Here is an 18,432-nt window from a genome sequence, read left to right as displayed (position 1 = left end):
CGAGCGCAAACCTCGACCCCCTTGACGTTAGCATAGGCGCAAACCTCGCTACCGCAGTTCAGAACCACTCAATTCTAGTGACTTTTCTAGGGATTTTCATCTAGTGAGATTTCGTAGCGGCTATATATTACTACTTATAAAAACCATCATAGATATATTTTTTAAGTAAGTATAAAAAGTATGCCATCGTTACAGCGTCAACTGGTGCTGCTGCACAACTTTTACCTCGCGGTATGAACGTTCATAACGCTTTTCATTTGCCCACCGACGTTACGAAAGGGACAGATTACGTACCACCTATAAGTACGGTGGAATGACGTTATAACCCAAAGAATAAGAAAGCGCAGTTAATAATCATAAATGAAATTAGCATGCTGCAGAAAGCAGTCTTTCAAAACTTCGTTTCGGTGGCAAGATTGTATTAATTGGAGGGGATTGGCGTCAACTTTTGACCGTAGTACAGTATGGAGATAAGCGATCAGCTCAAAAGTTCCATAAAAAGTGCTACAATGGAACTGCACCCAAAATTTTTGGTTTACCTAAAATACACAAGATTAGCTGCCCACTAAGACCTATCGTCTCGTGCATCTACTGCTGCTTATCAGGTTTATCAAAATTCCTATCCAGCATCCTCATCACATGGCAACCGAACCGATTATAATATTCAAGATACATTCATGTTTTCCAACAAGATCAGAAACCATCAGCTACCCGAAAATTTCATCGTAATATTCCTGGACGTGGTGCCACTCTTCACGAACATTCCACTAAAGTTTAGTCATCGACATCATCAATAAACATTGGGAAATAATCCAACAACATACTACTCTTCCGAAAGAGGTGTTCCTGCAGATGCTTACTCTCACCTTTACAAATTGCTACTTCACCTTCGATAATAAATTCTACAGACAAATATCGGGAGCTCCTATGGGATCGTCACTAAGTTCAATTTTAGCCTGCATTGTGATGGATGACCCTATTGGACCATATCTTACCAAAAATATCTCCACCACCAAGTTCTGTGTTCAAATATGTCCTAAATGTACATGCAGACGTCATACTTTCTTAAAACTTATCATGATCTACGGTATCAAATGCTTTTTTAAAGTAAGTGTATCATCAACCTGGTTTCTTTTCTTTTATCCATCGCAAGAGAAGGTAGATATTTTTGGCATAAAACTATGTTGATGGATAGATATTCAGGATTTAACACGATCACATATATATATATATATATATATATATATAATATAATATATATATAACATTCACATCACCGTACCGATGCTTCTTTTACCTCTCGACCCTTAGAGTGCTTGAAAGAAATTATTACCTACTATAGAAAATGAATTGGGTCCAAATCGTAGAAATACAAAACAATTTTAGACCGTACGTTATGGAAAACAGTTCATTATGAAAACAGATCATAAGCCTTTCGTCTGCTCATTTCCTTTAAAAACGCCGAAAATTCCAGTTTAATCAAATGAAGATTTCGATTGAAGAATTTGACTCTAAAATTCCAATACAAAAAAGGAAAAGAAAATTTAGTAAACGGATGCACTTTCCAGAAATCGAACTCACCCTACAATGCCCAATAAATTAGATAAGATCATAAAACCGCATCCTTTTATACACGTCGAAGAAAAGAAGTAGAATAACTGTTAAAAGATTCAGAAAGCAGGAAACCTCCGAAAAATACCCACATACTGCTCACAAGAAAATCCAGTTTTCACTGTGCCTATCTCTGACAAACCTTTAAACCACTTTAACAATAGATTGAGATAGATTTTCCTTTACTCATTCAAAACCTTTTGGTAAAGATTAATTACATTGTCACTCTTAGATCAGGTTCGGAATTGGATCATCTACAGCTGATTGAGATAGATTTTCCTTTACTCATTCAAAACCTTTTGGTAAAGATTAATTACATTGTCACTCTTAGATCAGGTTCGGAATTGGATCATCTACAGCTGATTTTAGGGACCTAAGGGACGAAGCTAAAGCATTAGAGCCAATAAGATTGGAACCTGTAGTACATGTAGCTCATCCTTCAACAACTTGTATCTTAGTTATAATCGTCATTATTTGTTTTGTACTATGCATTGTATTTAGACAAGGTTTTTAATCTATTTAGATCATATAACAAGCACCAGTTTATCCGTATTGAATGTATTTCAAAGGAGCAATTCATTGAGAGGCCGTTCTTTCTTAAGGTAGGAGGAATATTATCCTATACTCTAACCCGTAGTTGATAATCTACAACCAAAGTAAAGTTGTTTCTTTATTATAAATATTAAATATCAATCAATCGATAAAACTAAAACTAAATCTTGTATAAACTAAAATACCTAGTTATTATAAAAACACAGCTCTCAACGTGAAATTTACCATCATGTAAAATTTACAGAGACGAAAGGAAGAGCTGTGGTGCGAGGGCAAGGGGCGAGGTGCACGAGAGCGAGGGGGAGGAAAATGGGAGAGAGGAAGAGGATAACATTTTATTTTTATTTTGAATAAATAACATATTTTAGTTTGTTACGCCCACCAATGCACCTACTAACATAATCACCCGCCAAACCTTACAGGCACATGTTTACCAATAACCCGCAAGAGTACGGAGCGCGCGATCTACCCCAAGCTGTAGATGCCCGCGCACCTACTACTTAAACCCAGCGCTAGAGGACGACACCTGAAAACCTACCACGTGCAAATATGCACGACTAGTATAAGAAATCTCGCCACCCTTCCTTTGGCATACCGAGGCACGTGGCGCAGTGGATGCGCTCACCGATGCTATTCGGAAGGTTGTGGGTTCGAATCCCGCTGCCGACTGCTCTGTCTGGGGGTTTTCCTCAGACATACGTAGCTTCGCATAATGCTAGCATTATGTTGAAATCTACGAGGCGAATGCTGGAGCAGTACTCTCCCCCTCAGCACCCTATCTCCGTTCCTTCCGTTCCCATCCCTAACTTTACCCATCCTAACAATCCCGTTCTCTGGCTGAAGAGGGCCAGGAAGCCCTGAGCAGCCCGCCTCCGGTATCCCTGTAGTCAGGGGTGCCGGAGGAATGAAACACGTTGGCCTTTTTCCTTTTTTCCTTTGGCATACCGAGGCGCGTGGCGCAGTGATTGCGCTCACCGATGCTATTCAGGAGATCGTGGGTTCGTATCCCGCTGCCGACTGCTCTGTCTGGGGTTTTGTCAGGGGGTTTTCCTCAGACATACGTAGCTTCGCACAATGCTAGCATTATGTTGAAATCTACGAGGCGAATGCTGGAGCAGTACTCTCCCCTTCAGCACCCTAACTCCGTTCCTTCCGTTCCCATCCCTAACTTTACATATCCTTACATTCCCGTTCTCTGGCTGAAGAGGCTCTGGCAAGCCTGAGCAGCCCTGTAGTCGGGGATGTCGGAGGAATGACCGTTTCCTTTTTCCTTTGGCATATTCTCTCGCAAGATCGCATCTGAACCTAAACGTTCAGCACAACTTCGCTACCGATTCTCCTTGTTTCTTCCCGTAAGAACAAGGGCGATCGTGGAACTAACTACAAGCGCGCTGTTACAAGTGTGTGATGTGTACACGAACCCCATAAACTTTCTTTGTTGTACCTATGTGTATATAGTTTTATATTCTAGCTCCTAATAAAGTACGAGTTCTTTAACTTGTACATATAATTATATCCCTGGAGATACCTATTCTAATTTCATTATATTTTTATTCTAATCTTATCAAATATGACTATTCACACTTGAAATGATCAACTAATGTTGCATCATTCTAAAATTACTAGAAAACTATCACTTGATTATTCTATTATTGTTTTGTGATAAGGTTAACAATATAAAAGAATCCGTCAATGTATCTAAAGACAGATTCTTCATATTAACGTTTAGTTAGTGATTGTCTCGATGAAAGTGTATTCATTTATTGAATAAACATAATTGGCGCTGCGAACAGGATAGCCAAACGCTACAAAACGGTGTATGTTAATACTTTATTGTCTATCAACCTCCAAGATTTATCTGTTCGGAAGATTGTGCAACGAAACGACTTGGCTGACACAAGAAGCACTTTATCTCTAAGGGTCTTCATCTTTGTGAAAACCAGAGTAAGCGGCAAGATCGTCCACTGAACAACCCATAGGCATCGTGGAAATGATTCCTTCTTTTTCACTGTAAGCAAATATTCCTTTTATATTTTCCTAACGTTAGTATAGACGTAATTTTATGTATCGAGATAGGTCTCGATCACCCTTAAGAAATTCAAGTGATTCTCAAAAATCAAAAATGAATTTTACAGAATTAAATATTGCTAAAGAGATAATTCCTCAATGTGAAGGAGGAAGCAAAAACATATTATTTACACCAAACCGAAAAATTTATTGGCTTATACAAAAATAATGAGCAGGGACAAGAAAATTGCACTTTTAATAAACTTCTATTTGAAATCTGTTGCTCAAAGTTAGTAGGTGCTGTCAAGAGACACACATCATATCAAACTGCACTTCATCGTTACAAGTAAAAACAACATTAATTAATCGGTTTGGTGATAGTAGAAACGAAAGTCTACTAGAAAATGATTTAATCACCTGCTTTCATTTTTCAAACGAATCTTATCAGGATTATTACGAACGAATCAGAACCAAATTACAACATTTATTAGAGCACATTACCATCAATGAAAACAATGACGAATTAAAAAAATATAAAATTGCTACCTTTAATAAAAAAGCATTAGACACCTACACTGCAGGTTTACTTGAACCTCACCGTTCATTTATTATGCACCCGAGTGTTACTACCTTGGAAGAATGTTTAATCAAGTTAAAAGATCATGACAATCATCAGAAACAAACTCATTGTATGAATTTATGACCAGAAGAGAAAAGACGAAGTATTACCATTCTACACGCTATTATATAACAAACAGTTGGAAAAGGGCAAAGAACGACTTAATAAAATAAATAAGGAAATTGAAGACCCAAAAATAAATGAACCCGTTGCCTATTTCACTAGAGAATAAATTCGAAAAACAGACCCATATTATGATAAGGTAAACGTAACATCGATAAATAATAATAAAGTCACTGGAATCAGAGAAAACTCTAAAAGACAAACCAATATACATACTAGAAAGATAACACGCACTAAGAAAACATTTTCATTACAGGATCATCCTGATCAACCCGATCCTGAACCTTCAGGTTCAAAACATTAATATAAGGTTTCTTCAAAGACTAAGGTATTATCAAAATTTTAGATCATTATCACAAATTTTACTTTTACTTTAATATAACCGAAATTGAGCTAAGTTATTATAAGATAGTAGGTAAAAATAGCATTCTTAAAAAGCAGATGATCTTACTAAAAGAAAATTGTAAAATGGTAGAAGACGTTCTATTAAAATTCAAAAACCATCGTTCTAAACGTGCATTAATAAATGTTTTAGGTACAGCTATTAAAGTAGTTAGAGCGCCTAGCTAAAAGTAACAAGAAGTTGGTGAAAATTTGGTCACTTATTCTCTGAGAGACGCACTTTCCAATGGTCGAAAGAAAAAGGTGTTCCTGTGTCGTTTCTGAGATATTTGACAGTAAAAACAGGGTATTTTAACATGGGCTCTTATGGACAGACTCAGTTTTTCTGAGCTAGCGAAGGTTTTTGTATCAAGACTTAAATGAGATGGGTTTCATTAGAAGCGAAATTTTGTGACGAATCTAAATATGCGCGGAAAAGTACATGTTCATGATGAAATAAGGAAGATATTTATCGCCGTTTAAACCTGATGACTTTTCCACTAGGTCTAGTATATAACTGAGCTAGGACAATCTTTTCCTTCTTCTGCTGAGCACTTTTCTTCACAAAAGGCATGGTGTCTTTCAGAAAGAACACCAAAACCACCAAAACACCAAAACGCGCTCTAACTACTTTAAATACATCACTAGTAATCCTGATAATAATGATTTGATCGAAATAAATAAAAATTTAGGCACGTCGTTTCAAAATCAAGAAAAGGTAGTCAAACAAATAAACCAATATACTTCATTTGCTAATCATATAACTAAAAGCTACTCTGATGATTTGAAAATTATACAATTCAATATTAACTCTACACTAAATGCCATTACTAATTTAAACACATTTGAAATTCAATTAAGTATACAGTACAATGACCTGCTATGTACAAGGATGTTGAAACATACTCCGGAAAATTGAAAGAACTGTAACTTTGGCATTCTCAGAAATAACAAATTTACAGATTATTGCACATAGAGATTTGTTAAAAATTATAAATCATTTACGACTAATTTACACGAAAGCAGAATTACTTGAATTGGATGCTTTACATAATTTCAAAATACTTGAATTTTCTAAATTTCAAATAGCTTCGACACATGATGTTATCGCATGTATACTATACATACCAATCCTAAACCTACAACCATATCAATACCCAATACCAGACCTACGAAACAATGTCCTGCTGCCACCCTTCAAATTTAACTAGTATTACTGCGAACTATGAACCGATGAAAGATGCCAATCTATATATTCTGGACCCAACTCTTCTTCAACAAACCCTACCCCTCTATCGTCGCCTGCTGGCACATATCATGAACTTGCACCACTGCATTCACCACCATCTGCTTCTGAGCCCAATGTACTCGTAACTGTGCCCGATACCTCACTGGATCTGGGACAATATTTTAGAGGTTATAGAGAGGCATTATGTAAATGGATTTTGAAAGGTTATATTCAATAAATACTCCTTCCAAGTACCGGTATCATTTATTACTTATCTCAAACAAACAGCTAATCTTTCCCTCGCCAATACAGCCTTCCGCCAATGGGTGTCTTGTTTTTTTAAATGTTGTTCTATTTTTCCAAGCAGTGCGTTAAAGCATTTTTCAGACATTCTGAAGTATGTACTCATGAAATTTAACTTCATCTTCAACTAATTCTTTATACAAGGTTGCAAACTCTCCTTCTATGGCTCTTTTTTCCCATGCTTTATGTACCCACATTCGCATCTTTACCTGTTGCAATTCCTGTTCTTCATCTTCTAAACTTATAGCAATTATTGCTAATTCTTCATCAGTAAAATTAGCCATTTTTCTGCGAACAACACCACTGTTAGTTAGCGCTGACAAAATTGTACTGAAACAATACTGACATGTGTAAATAGGCATACCTGAAGTATCACGGATGTCACTGGCACTGATCCGATACTGCACTGAAACGGCACTGTGATGTGTGAATAGACCTTTTAATGCGTGTATTTCTGTAGCTGACAATAATTTGGGAATTGGAACTATTTATTTCTGTCGTATCGAGGTCAGTAAATCCATTTAACTGAAACCCGAAAGGAGTTCAGCTTCGTAATTGGCATCAGCAGTCAGCATACGAACATCATACCTGTCAAACGCCTAACACAGCGTCACCTATTGATAACAATGGATAACGTCGTCCGGAGATCGCCACCATCTTTTTATGAATTATTTACAATTTCTATCTACGTAATTTAAACTTAAAGTCACTATAACCTCAATCTGTTTAGTTCGTGTTGTGTATAACTATTCACGTTTTGCTAATCAGTCATGATTATTTACTGTAAATTTGGTAAATGCTGTTAATCTCTGTTTCAAAGAATTTAGTAACGTCAAATTTCATGTTGAATTATCATTGCCACTTCGGTAGGTTATTTCCACCCAAGTAACGTATTATTTTCAGTTATGGTTTAAATGTGCATCTCCGTTCACAGAGCTCTATGAACGAAGAATTTTTGTGGTAAGTTTTTATAAATCTACAATCTTGTGTTGTGTGTGTAGATTTAGTCTTGGATACAACAGTACTATCATAAATATGATGTTTTCAATTTAATTTTACTTTGTGCAGTTCCATAACTTTCAGACGAGATTTAAGTTGCATTTAAACCCGAATTTTGGTAATAATAGAAAAAGGTGTTATTCCATTAAAGTTTATTTGAGGGTCGATGTTTTATTATTTCAGTGTGAAAACTAGTAGTGATACTTATGGTAATTTTTCTATATTTATATATTGTAAAGGGTTGCTGAAGGATAAATATAGTGGCGCCTATTTTACATCATAAAAATGCTTATTGTTGCTCCCCTCCCCTCGCCGGACACTTCCACGCTAACTCCATTTCTCTGCAGGCCCAAGCGCCCAGCAGCCTCTTCGGTCATGAAGGATGGGATCCGCTATCTAGCAGGGCTCGACAACTTTCCCACTCCCTGAGTTGATCTTGGACTGTGATGAGGGCAGTGGCGAGTAATATTTCAGTGGCATTTTCCCCGCTTGTGGACAGGTTATGACTTTCCCTTTGTTGGTTGGCTATAATGAGGGTTAACAGTGCTCAAAGATTCGGGAGCTGAGTCGTGGATCTTGTACTGAGTGTTGTTTGAAGGGGGCGCCAACCTGTCTTAAACCAACTTGCCCAATGACAGGTAATCGGACAAGCTCATAACGTAATGCAAAAATCGATCCTATTATTATTTTATTTAAACAGGTAATTGACTCGGTAGGTAAGTATAACTTGACGATGATATCGATAACGTAATTTTTGTGTTTCAGATGAATGATCATTCAACGGACTTCAATATTGGACTGATAACTCTAAATAACAATTGACAATTTAAGGACAGCACAACATTAGCAATTAATTCTAGGATGGACAATTAATAATAGACAAATATGCTTAATTTAAACAAATAAACTTGACATCTCCTTTCAAATTTTGTTATCTCAAACCTCAGAGCATTGTGTGAACCATTATCCACATGGACAGCACGTACATACAGGTGGACGGTGGGATGGCGGCTTATCACCATAGAATTAAAATCTTATCATCAGGAACAGCGCTTGTTATTCCGCAGTTACTTGTGCAGGTAATAAATTTGCGTCCCACGTGACGTCAGGGGCGGCTACTATATATTTTTTCCAATTTCCAGTACTTAGGGGTAAGAGCCCTAAAAGGTAACGCGTACGCTAATATGACGAATATTCCAAATTAATAGCTTACTTAAGGTGACAAACGGCTCTTGAAAGAATTTTAGACAACCATTGAAATGTAGATTAAGTTATTGCCTAATTAGGTTTGTACCGGAATAATTGCACGTAGTATAGGTAGGTAACCAAAATCCTAAAATTATTTACTGTCAATAAATTAATTTTACATTCAGTAACTCACGCGTTATTCTCGCTACCCAGCCCCACTGACTTAAATAAGTCTCGAATCACAACGTAAATTATTATGTCCGTGGGAACGTTTCTTTTTCCACGACCGCCACTCGCCCCTTTTCTTGGTCCCGCTCAAAAATCCCTCCCATCACAAGTTGTGTATACACGCATGCGCTCCCACATCAGACACAGTGTCCTCCATCGGCCACACCACCCAACCGTTCCCGCCTCATTCAAAAAAGAATAAATTGTTCATAGACATAATCCACAATTTCTGCAAATTTAGAACGCTACACTGTCTCCCTCCAAGGAAAGAAAGAATTAAACAAATAGAAATATACTAGTACTTATTTCTATTTTTTAATTCTTTCGATATTGGCCATAATTTACACTAACGCACAATTAAATATACAATCACCCTTTTTACAAAACGATTAATCCTAGGCCCTATTAGTTGGCTACTGTGATATGTAGGTGTGATAACTCCGCGTATCATACGCCCAAAAATAGGGGTCTAATTCCGGTAAATCTATTCAGGCAAATGTCAATTTAAGGATACTCACATTAATTAAAAGTCGCGACCTACATTTTTTTTTTTTTTTTTGCCAAAACTAATCCTAACGCTTATCTACCATTCCTATTATTCCACCCTATTAAAACCCACGAATCATGAAACCACTACATATAACTACTCTACCTTAATCCTAAATATCTATCTATAATTATTTACCTACTGACTATTTAACCTACAGAGACATCTGGATTTGACCCAAGATAAGGTTTTAGGTCCTTAACATGCCATTTACCGGCGTCGGATCCATCCAAATTACTTAACTCATATACTAAATTTAAAATTTTATTTCTAATAATGTTTAGTATATACTTAGGCGCTAATTTACTGGAGAAATTTTTAGCGGCATCCGACAAAACTTTATTCCTTCTCCACACCTTATCGCCTAACGTGAACGAAACATCCCTTTTTCTCAGGTTGTAATACTTGGAATTCCTCGTATAAGCCAAACTCAATTTATTTTCTACTATTTTATAAATCTCCTTTAATCCTTCAATATTTTCAATATATTCGTCACGGTTTGCTGGAGCCAGCTCAATACCTTCCGTGCTAGGTATCTTCCCATAATAATCACCACTAATACAACTAATTCTACCAAAATTTAAAAAATAGGGAGTAAAACCGGTAACCTCATGAGTTGCTGAATTTAAGGCGAACTGAATTTTGGGAACGTTTTTGTCCCAGACTGTATAATTATCTTCAATGTAACTGCGTATGGCAGTTGCAATGGTACGGTTAGACCTTTCCACAAAATTTACTTGAGGATGATACCTCGCATTGAACCATATTTTTTTAATTTTATAACTATCCACCAACGCTTTAAATTTTCTTCCCGCGAACTGAGTACCGTTGTCGCAGATAATAAACTGCGGCACTCCATATACAAGAAAAACATCATCTTCTATGAACTTGATAATGCGTTCTGCAGTAGCTTCACGCATCGGACACAAAAGGGTATACTTGCTAAACCAGTCGCTAACAACCAATAAGTACGCATTTCCCTTAGATGATCGCGGTAAGGGTCCCATGATATCAACAGCGATAACTTGCCATGGAAATTGAACATGCTTTTCTTTCCCCATTAACCCCATTTGAGCGGTATTGGACGCCTTCTGCGCACCACAGGTACGACAATCGTTTACAAATTTGGAAACGTCGCGTTTCATCTTAGGCCAATAATACAACTGTTGCACCCTTTTCAAAGTTTTATAGAACCCTAAGTGTGCAGCGGTAGGTGGGCAATGGAACTCATGAATGACATCTCGTCGTTGTCCAGAAGGAACTAGCAACTTCCACTCTTTTACATTAGACTTAAGGGGTAGCCCTGAAGGTAAGTGTTTATAGATTAGGCCATCATTAATATGCCAATGTGGAAATCGATCGGGATTATTAAAAATCTTTTCCCGTAGTTGGGCATAAACGGGGCAGTCATCATTTATATTTATGATTTCGATACTTGGCAGGGGGTTTCTAGATAGGGCGTCTGCGACTACGTTAAATTTCCCTTTTCGGTGGACAATATCAAACGAATACTGCGCCAATTTAACGCTCCATCGAGCAAGACGACCTGATGGGTCTTTGAGACGATTCAACCACACCAGTGAGTGGTGATCAGTAATGACAGTGAATTTAACTCCTTCAATGTACGGCCGAAATTTTTCTATACTATAAAGTAACGCTAATAGTTCTCTTTCCGTAACCGTGTAATTACGTTCGGTTTTCGATAGTGTGCGCGAACAATACGCAATAACTATTTCATTATGATTTACCACTTGAGTGAGGACTCCACCAACTCCAGTATCAGATGCATCGCACTGAATGGTAAACGGTACGGAAAAATCAGGGCTTCTTAAAACCGGTGCCGAAACTAAGGCTTCTTTAATTTTTAGGAATGCCTCTTCTGCTTCTTTTGACCAAATTATACCTTGGCGCTTGCGTTTCCCTTTGAGAAGATCATTAATAGGGGACACTAATGTGGAGAAATCCTTGATGAATCGCCTATACCAAGAACAAAGACCGATAAATCGCTTAACTTCCGTGAAGTTAGTAGGTCTGCTATAATTAACCATCGTGGAGACCTTTTCAGGATCTGTTTTTAGGCCACCATCATTACCATCAATTATGAATCCTAAATATTTTAAGGTAGTTTTAAAAAAATCGCACTTGGCTAGGTTTACGGTTAAATTGGCTTCCTTCAACCGCTCATGAACTTCCCTTAACATTTTAACGTGATGTTCGAAGGTAGATGAAATCACAATAATATCATCAAGATAAACAAAAATGTTGGGCTCAAACCTTGGACCGAAAATCGCATCCATGAGGCGCTGTTGCGTTTGGGGCGCGTTACATAAGCCGAAGGGTAACACACAAAATTGAAAGAGTCCCCTACCGGGCACAGAGAAACTTGTTTTTTCTTTAGAAGATGGGTCTAAGGGAATTTGCCAAAAACTGCTCCTTAGATCAATGGAAGAGATGTATTTAGCTCCTTTCAGCATGTTTAAAATCCGGTCTACTCTGGGTAGAGGATAACGGTCTGGTTTAGTAATGGAATTTAACGTACGCCCGTCGAAGCAAAAGCGGTACTCGCCTGAGCGTTTCTTAACTAATAGTACGGGAGAATTATACGAACCGATGGAAGGTTCAACTACCCCTAACTCCAACATTTTATCCAACTCCCCGTATAAATGTTTCATTAGGTAAGGCGATAATAAATACTGCCTTTGGCGAAAAGGTTTAGCGTCACCTACATCTATAACATGAGTGATTTTATTTGTACGCCCTAACCGATCTTCGCTACTAATGTCACGGAAAAGTGCCTGTATCTCCTCGATAATGGATAATTGTTCGAGGGACCACCTATTGTCGAAATTGCAATCTTGACCAATTTCATTTACTTGTAGTTCTACGTCATTACCGTGGCTGTTGCGAACCCGACACGTTTGGTCTTTAAAATTAATGGAAATACAAAATTTTGTGCAAAAATCGGTCCCCAAAATTATGGTTTGTTTAACAGACGGAACTATCAAAAAAGAAATCATATTAACTGCACCATCTACAACAACGGGCGCATCGACTACACCTTCAACTGGACTTTTTTTTCCATCCGCGACAGTTATATATTTAGTATGAGTCGGTTCCACCTTTAGAGAAAACCTTTCCAAAAAGTGCATACCCTTCCTTCCAATTACAGAACGATTCGAGCCAGAATCTAGTAGTGCAACTAGAGTTGTATCAAAAATACTTATTTTAATATAGGGACGATTATCGAGGCGCTGTTTCTCGAAAGCTGGAGATACAGTGATCTGCTCGGGCGAAATTGATTTGTAAAACATAGAAACAGTATTTAACCATAATTGCCAGCTATCACAAATTAACGATTTGGGCTTAAAATGACAAGGATAATACAGCCCTTTATTATCCTTCACTCCTAGTTTTTTGAGCACGAACACTGCCGTACCGTTACATTAGGTTGACCGCACTTGTAACAGAATATATTCCTTCTTGCGGCACAATTACGAAAAGTATGATTAGGTTGGTGACAATTCCAACACAAGGGTTGAGACCTGGAGTCTTTACTGTTTGAAAAATTTTTATTGTAAAACGACCTAGAACCAGAATTACCACCGGGTCTTGTATTAGTACCACTAAATGTAGACGTACGAAATTCGTTTGAAATGGGTCTAACATTAGTTGAAATTTCATTAACTATTGGCCTTTTAACTGTATTTTGAGTCGCCGTCTTTTGTTTATTTTTCAAGGTATCAGCATTGTCGATTTTTTTACATAACTCTAGCAATTCCGATATAGAACTGATTTGTACAAGAGCTAATGACGTTATATAACATGGCAATAAATTCCGACGAATGTACTTTAACTTGGTTGATTCGCTACGAAATGGCTCCTGCTTAGTTTGAAACCTATCCCTAATCTCTTGCCAAATATCCTCCTCATAATCGCATGGTAAAAATTCCGCTTTAAGTTTAATTACTAATTGGTCCCAATCCAAAACTAACGATTTAACAGATCTAAACCAAACTAAGGCACCGTCTGAGAATAACTCGACGGCCGAATTAAATAATTCTGTTTTGGTAACGTTCCTTGCCACCCGGTAATCTTCTACTTGTTCTAGGAATGATAGATAATAAACTAGAACCCTCTTTTCCCGAAAATTTCAAACCCCATTTGTAAACGGGTACAGATTTATTATAATTATTTACACAATGTTGGATGGTCATGGGTTGTTCATTACTAGAGGACGCGTGAGCTGTATGATTAACATTTCCTAACGTGCTATTCGCAACAACTTTATCCGACAGACAAACTTCCAATTCTAAAATTGACGCAATGGATTCATTCTTAAAAGCTTGGACCACCTGACTGTCATCCCCATCAGTTTTTAATCTGTGGACACGATTAGTAAGGTATAGAATTCTAGAATTAATTCGTTTAAAGAGAGAATCTGTCTCCGTACCATCGAATTCTACAATTAAAGTTTTCAATGAATCTAGGGCTTGTTCTATAATCTCAGCTTCGTTATCAAAATCGTATAACGGATCTACATGAGTAACGTTCGAACGATTCCTATCCTTTTCTAACAATTTATTCAAAATTTTGCGTTTAGTAACTGCATCTTTCCTATCAGAGACTACTCCACGAATACGAAGCTCATAATTCAACTCTTCCGCCAAAAGGTCGACGGGTCTCATCCCTAAGTACTCCATGATAAGGTGTGCTATTAAAACTGATATTACCTGCTTAAGTAAATGCAAAAATATTTCTGACAAATTTTGATGATTTAAAAGTAAGCCAAAATTAAAATATAAAATTTTTATAAACTTCAAACAACAAATTGGGAGGCCCCTAAACGTTGGGCGCCATTGTATTTGCACAATTGAGATGATGTAACGTATGAAAAGGACAAAAAATGAGTGCTCCGACCCAATTACTAGACAGCGACGTCACCTTATGCAATGCAAAAACGAAACACCATATTATTATTAGAACAGAAGTTGGACAACGAGGGCAAGACGAAGAATGCGTAAATAATGGCACTTTTAGTAGTTTACCACCCAATACAGTTTTACATTTAAGCTTTATTCCTAGGTCTCGATTATCAAAGGCAGGGTATTTGACGTGTGTGTGCGGTCATGGAAGTATGTATGATAATCATACGACCAGCTCCATTTCTGAGGTTTCAACAAGGTGTCACTTTCGCACGAAGAGAGAAATGATAGCGTGGATTAAGGGTAAGAAAGACGCGATTGGGTACAAGAGAAACGACAAATTGGAGTTTATTGGTCAACTGAAATCAATGGAGTTAATAAGTCCAGTTTTAGAGACGGTGTATTTAGCGGTAGAGTGTAAGAGTGGCGACGTGCTTCCAGCTCACAGTGACGCGTTAAAGAAAGATGGAACTTTGGAATATGTTGTAGTCCGGTTAGAATACCCTGTTAACAATTACTATGTTGTACATCCAAAGAGGGCTGAATCATGTAGCTCCGTTTCTGGTGCTGGAGTTCCTAAGTCAATGGTTTCTGAGTTTGCAGAGCAGCCTATTCCTATTATCTTTAAGAAAGGATGGTTAAAAAGATCAGACCGCGTGTTACACTTTATACATGACTTTGAGTGTAGTGATTCGGACCCTCGAGGATACGATGGATTCGCTAGACAAGTATGCGAGGACAGCGTTGGCGATTATATATCAGAAATGGCGTCCTTGAAAAGGATGAATAAGAATCGTTATCATCAAAATCAATTAGTATTTGGAATTTCAGAGGGTCGACGATTTGGACGAGTTATAAACATTGTTACCAACAGAGTTAGATGTTTCGACGATTTAGAGTTATATTTCAAAGGTGCATGTGAGTTAGGGGATTATGATACTGTGTTGCTTGGCAGCGGGATTTATGGATACGGTCGAGAAGACGTGAAAGGTCGTCTATTTAATCTTCAAAATCTATTAATTGAGAGAAGGATTAGGCTTTATGTATGGCTGGGGGAGAATGAACGAGGGTTTGAAGACTACGTAGATGATCAGGATGATAAGTCGGTTGCAACTAGTATAAATATTCAAGACGATATAGAACTCGAATCAGATGATACGACCTTAGATGATGTGAATGACAACACTACTTACCTGCAGGAGTTTATGGCGGAGGGAGGGGTTAAAGATATTAATGACTACGCTATGGATAGTTTAACACTATCAGGTCGAAGTAGCCAGAGGTTGAGTACATCTAATAAAGGGGTAGGTGGAAAGGTGTTAGAGTCTATGACGGTTAGTGATCACCAGGTGAAGGATCCGATGTTACACTCGCGGGTGTCAGCATTATCACTTATTGATTTTGAGCTATTAAAGTTTTGTTTCGAATCAGGGGATTCTGATTTGCGTCAAGCGGCTAAATCAATTATGTTAAAGCATTTACATAGGTTGTGACACTGCGGGATGTGATTGGGGAGGTGCGTAATTGCTACTGCTCATTTATATAAAGGTTCAAAAAAAAAAAAAGAAAAAAATGTAGGTCGCGACTTTTAACCTTCCAGTACTCGCGCCAAGTCTCCCAGACCCGACGCGTGTTTGAGTGTAAATTTTAAAGTGCGCAGATCATGCTGAGCGTTGCGGCTCTGACTAGCTTTATGTATTCGCATTTAGTATACGATTGTCAAGTGTCGGGTTAAAACGTACGTTAGTTTTTATTTTATAAAGGCATAAAGTCTATCAGACCCAGCGCGAGTAGTGGTGTTATTGTATGTGTTACTTTTCTGGATTGTTAAATTTAGTTTATTCTTGAAGAATAGGTAAGTAATTGTTCAAAGTTGAATATTTGAATTGGTAACCGACGTAGTTCAAGGCATTGCAATTGCGAAAAAGATAATGGGGGATTATGAAAAAGAACAGGCGCGCCTGCTACGCCTGTTTGAAGAAGTAGAACCCGATGAAGACCCGATCGATGAGGAATCTGAAAATGAGGAAGATGGAATTGAAGCTCAGTTAGAGAATAGTGACACAGAGCAAGACGCGGATTCATCTGACAGCGAGGGAAATGAGGAAGGTTCTTCAAAAACGACCAGAGTGCCTTCATTTACCGGAAAGGACGGACAAACAGTCTGGAAAAAATCTGTTCCTAACAGAAAAGTTCGAACCCGACGTCACAACATTGTGATTCATCTGCCTGGTGTAAGACCGCATGGTAAGCATGCAACGACTGCTATGGAATGTTGGGGTCTCTTTTTTTCGAGGGAAATATTAGAATTACTGGTCGAAAATACAAACAAAATGATCAACAGAGTTGCTGATCATTTTTCCAGATCTAGAGACGCAAAACCTACGGATTTGGTTGAAATAAAAGCTCTGTTAGGCCTCTTATACTTGGCGGGATGCCTCAAAAGTAGTCGCCTTAGTGTTGAGGAATTGTGGACCACAGACGGGACAGGTGTTGAAAGATTTTGGTTAACAATGTCCAAGGAGAGGTTTCTGTTTTTACTAAGATACTTGCGTTTTGACGACAAAGAGACAAGAGAACAGCGTAGAGCAATCGATAAATTAGCTCCAATTAGGAATCTATTTGACATTTTTGTGGAAAATTGCAAAAAATATTATACAGTGAGTGAGTACACTACGATTGACGAAAAACTTGAGGCTTTTCGGGGACGTTGTGGTTTTAAACAATATATACCCAACAAGCCTAGTAAATATGGAGTAAAGATTTTTGCGTTGGTGGATGCTAAAACAATGTACACACAAAATTTGGAGGTGTATGTTGGAAAACAACCAGATGGCCCTTATTGTTTCCCAAATGATGCTAAGAGCATTGTTGAAAGAATTGTTGCTCCCATATCAGGAACTGGGCGAAACGTAACTTGTGATAATTGGTTCACCTCATTCCCTCTTATTTTAAAACTTAAAACAGATCACAAATTAACGCTAGTGGGAACAGTGAGGAAGAATAAAAAAGAACTGCCAGCTGAATTCGTGAATACCAAAGCTCGCCCTCTTCAATCAACAATGTTTGGTTTTCAAGAAGAGACAACCATACTCTCCTATGTGCCAAAAAAGGGAAAGAACGTTATCCTTGCTTCGAGCATGCACCACGATGATAAAATCGACATGTCCACGGGGGAAAAATTCAAGCCCGAAATAATAACCTTTTACAACTGCACAAAAGGCGGAGTCGACACAGTCGATAAACTATGTGCTACTTACAATGTGGCACGGAATACACGACGTTGGCCGATGGTCATCTTCTTTTCACTTATGAACCTAGCTGGAATTAATTCCCAGATTATTGCTAAAGCAAATGGCAGCAGCAACGTAAGTGTTAGAAGACTATATTTAAAAAATTTGGCTTTGGCGTTAACCGAAGATCATCTGAGACGCCGTGCTCAGGTTACAAATATCCCACGAAGAGTGCGTGAGAGAAGACAGGAAGTAGCAGGTATAAGTTCTTCCACGGTTGTAGCTCCCTCACCACCTGGGACAAGAAAAAGGTGTCATTTTTGCTCTAAAGACAGTAAAACAAAATATACCTGTAAGAAGTGCAACAAATTTCTGTGTTTAAGCCACGCTGAAATGTTGTGTCCGCAATGTGTACGTATTCATGAAGAAGAGTTTTAGATCTTAATTTTTGTAAAAGCAGCTTGTATGTTTTTAAGCCTTATAGCAATATC

General features: G+C 37.9%; 1 protein-coding gene and 1 long non-coding RNA gene across 3 annotated transcripts; one reads left to right on the top strand and one right to left on the bottom strand.

The window, feature by feature from the left end:
* Positions 1 to 8,855: 8,855 nt before the first annotated feature.
* Positions 8,856 to 9,524, bottom strand: LOC116160520. Its single transcript, XR_004143239.1, has 3 exons — positions 9,205 to 9,524; positions 9,037 to 9,156; positions 8,856 to 8,983 (listed from the first exon to the last, which is right to left on the bottom strand). It is a non-coding gene; the product is annotated as an uncharacterized LOC116160520 (long non-coding RNA).
* Positions 9,525 to 14,654: 5,130 nt separating this feature from the next.
* LOC116159854 lies at positions 14,655 to 18,432 on the top strand. 2 transcript variants are annotated; one of them, XM_031472939.1, is made up of 2 exons: positions 14,655 to 16,563; positions 16,611 to 18,432. In XM_031472939.1, exon 1 carries the CDS (start codon positions 14,690 to 14,692, stop codon positions 16,199 to 16,201), a length of 1,512 nt encoding a protein of 503 aa, XP_031328799.1. In that variant the 5' UTR covers positions 14,655 to 14,689; the 3' UTR covers positions 16,202 to 16,563; positions 16,611 to 18,432. The 2 variants fall into 2 exon arrangements, with proteins under 2 accessions (XP_031328799.1, XP_031328798.1); XM_031472938.1 differs by having other exon boundaries at positions 16,201 to 16,563.

The sequence above is a fragment of the Photinus pyralis genome, unplaced genomic scaffold (assembly GCF_008802855.1).
Source record: "Photinus pyralis isolate 1611_PpyrPB1 unplaced genomic scaffold, Ppyr1.3 Ppyr1.4_LG1, whole genome shotgun sequence".
Classification (NCBI taxonomy): Eukaryota; Metazoa; Arthropoda; class Insecta; order Coleoptera; family Lampyridae; genus Photinus; species Photinus pyralis.
Note: the sequence above shows the minus strand (reverse complement) of the source record. Positions and strands in the feature narration are given on the sequence as shown.

Coding starts and splice junctions, on each gene's coding strand:
- LOC116159854 (XM_031472938.1), top strand. CDS start 16,640: ATGGGGGATTATGAAAAAGAACAGGCGCGCCTGCTACGCCTGTTTGAA.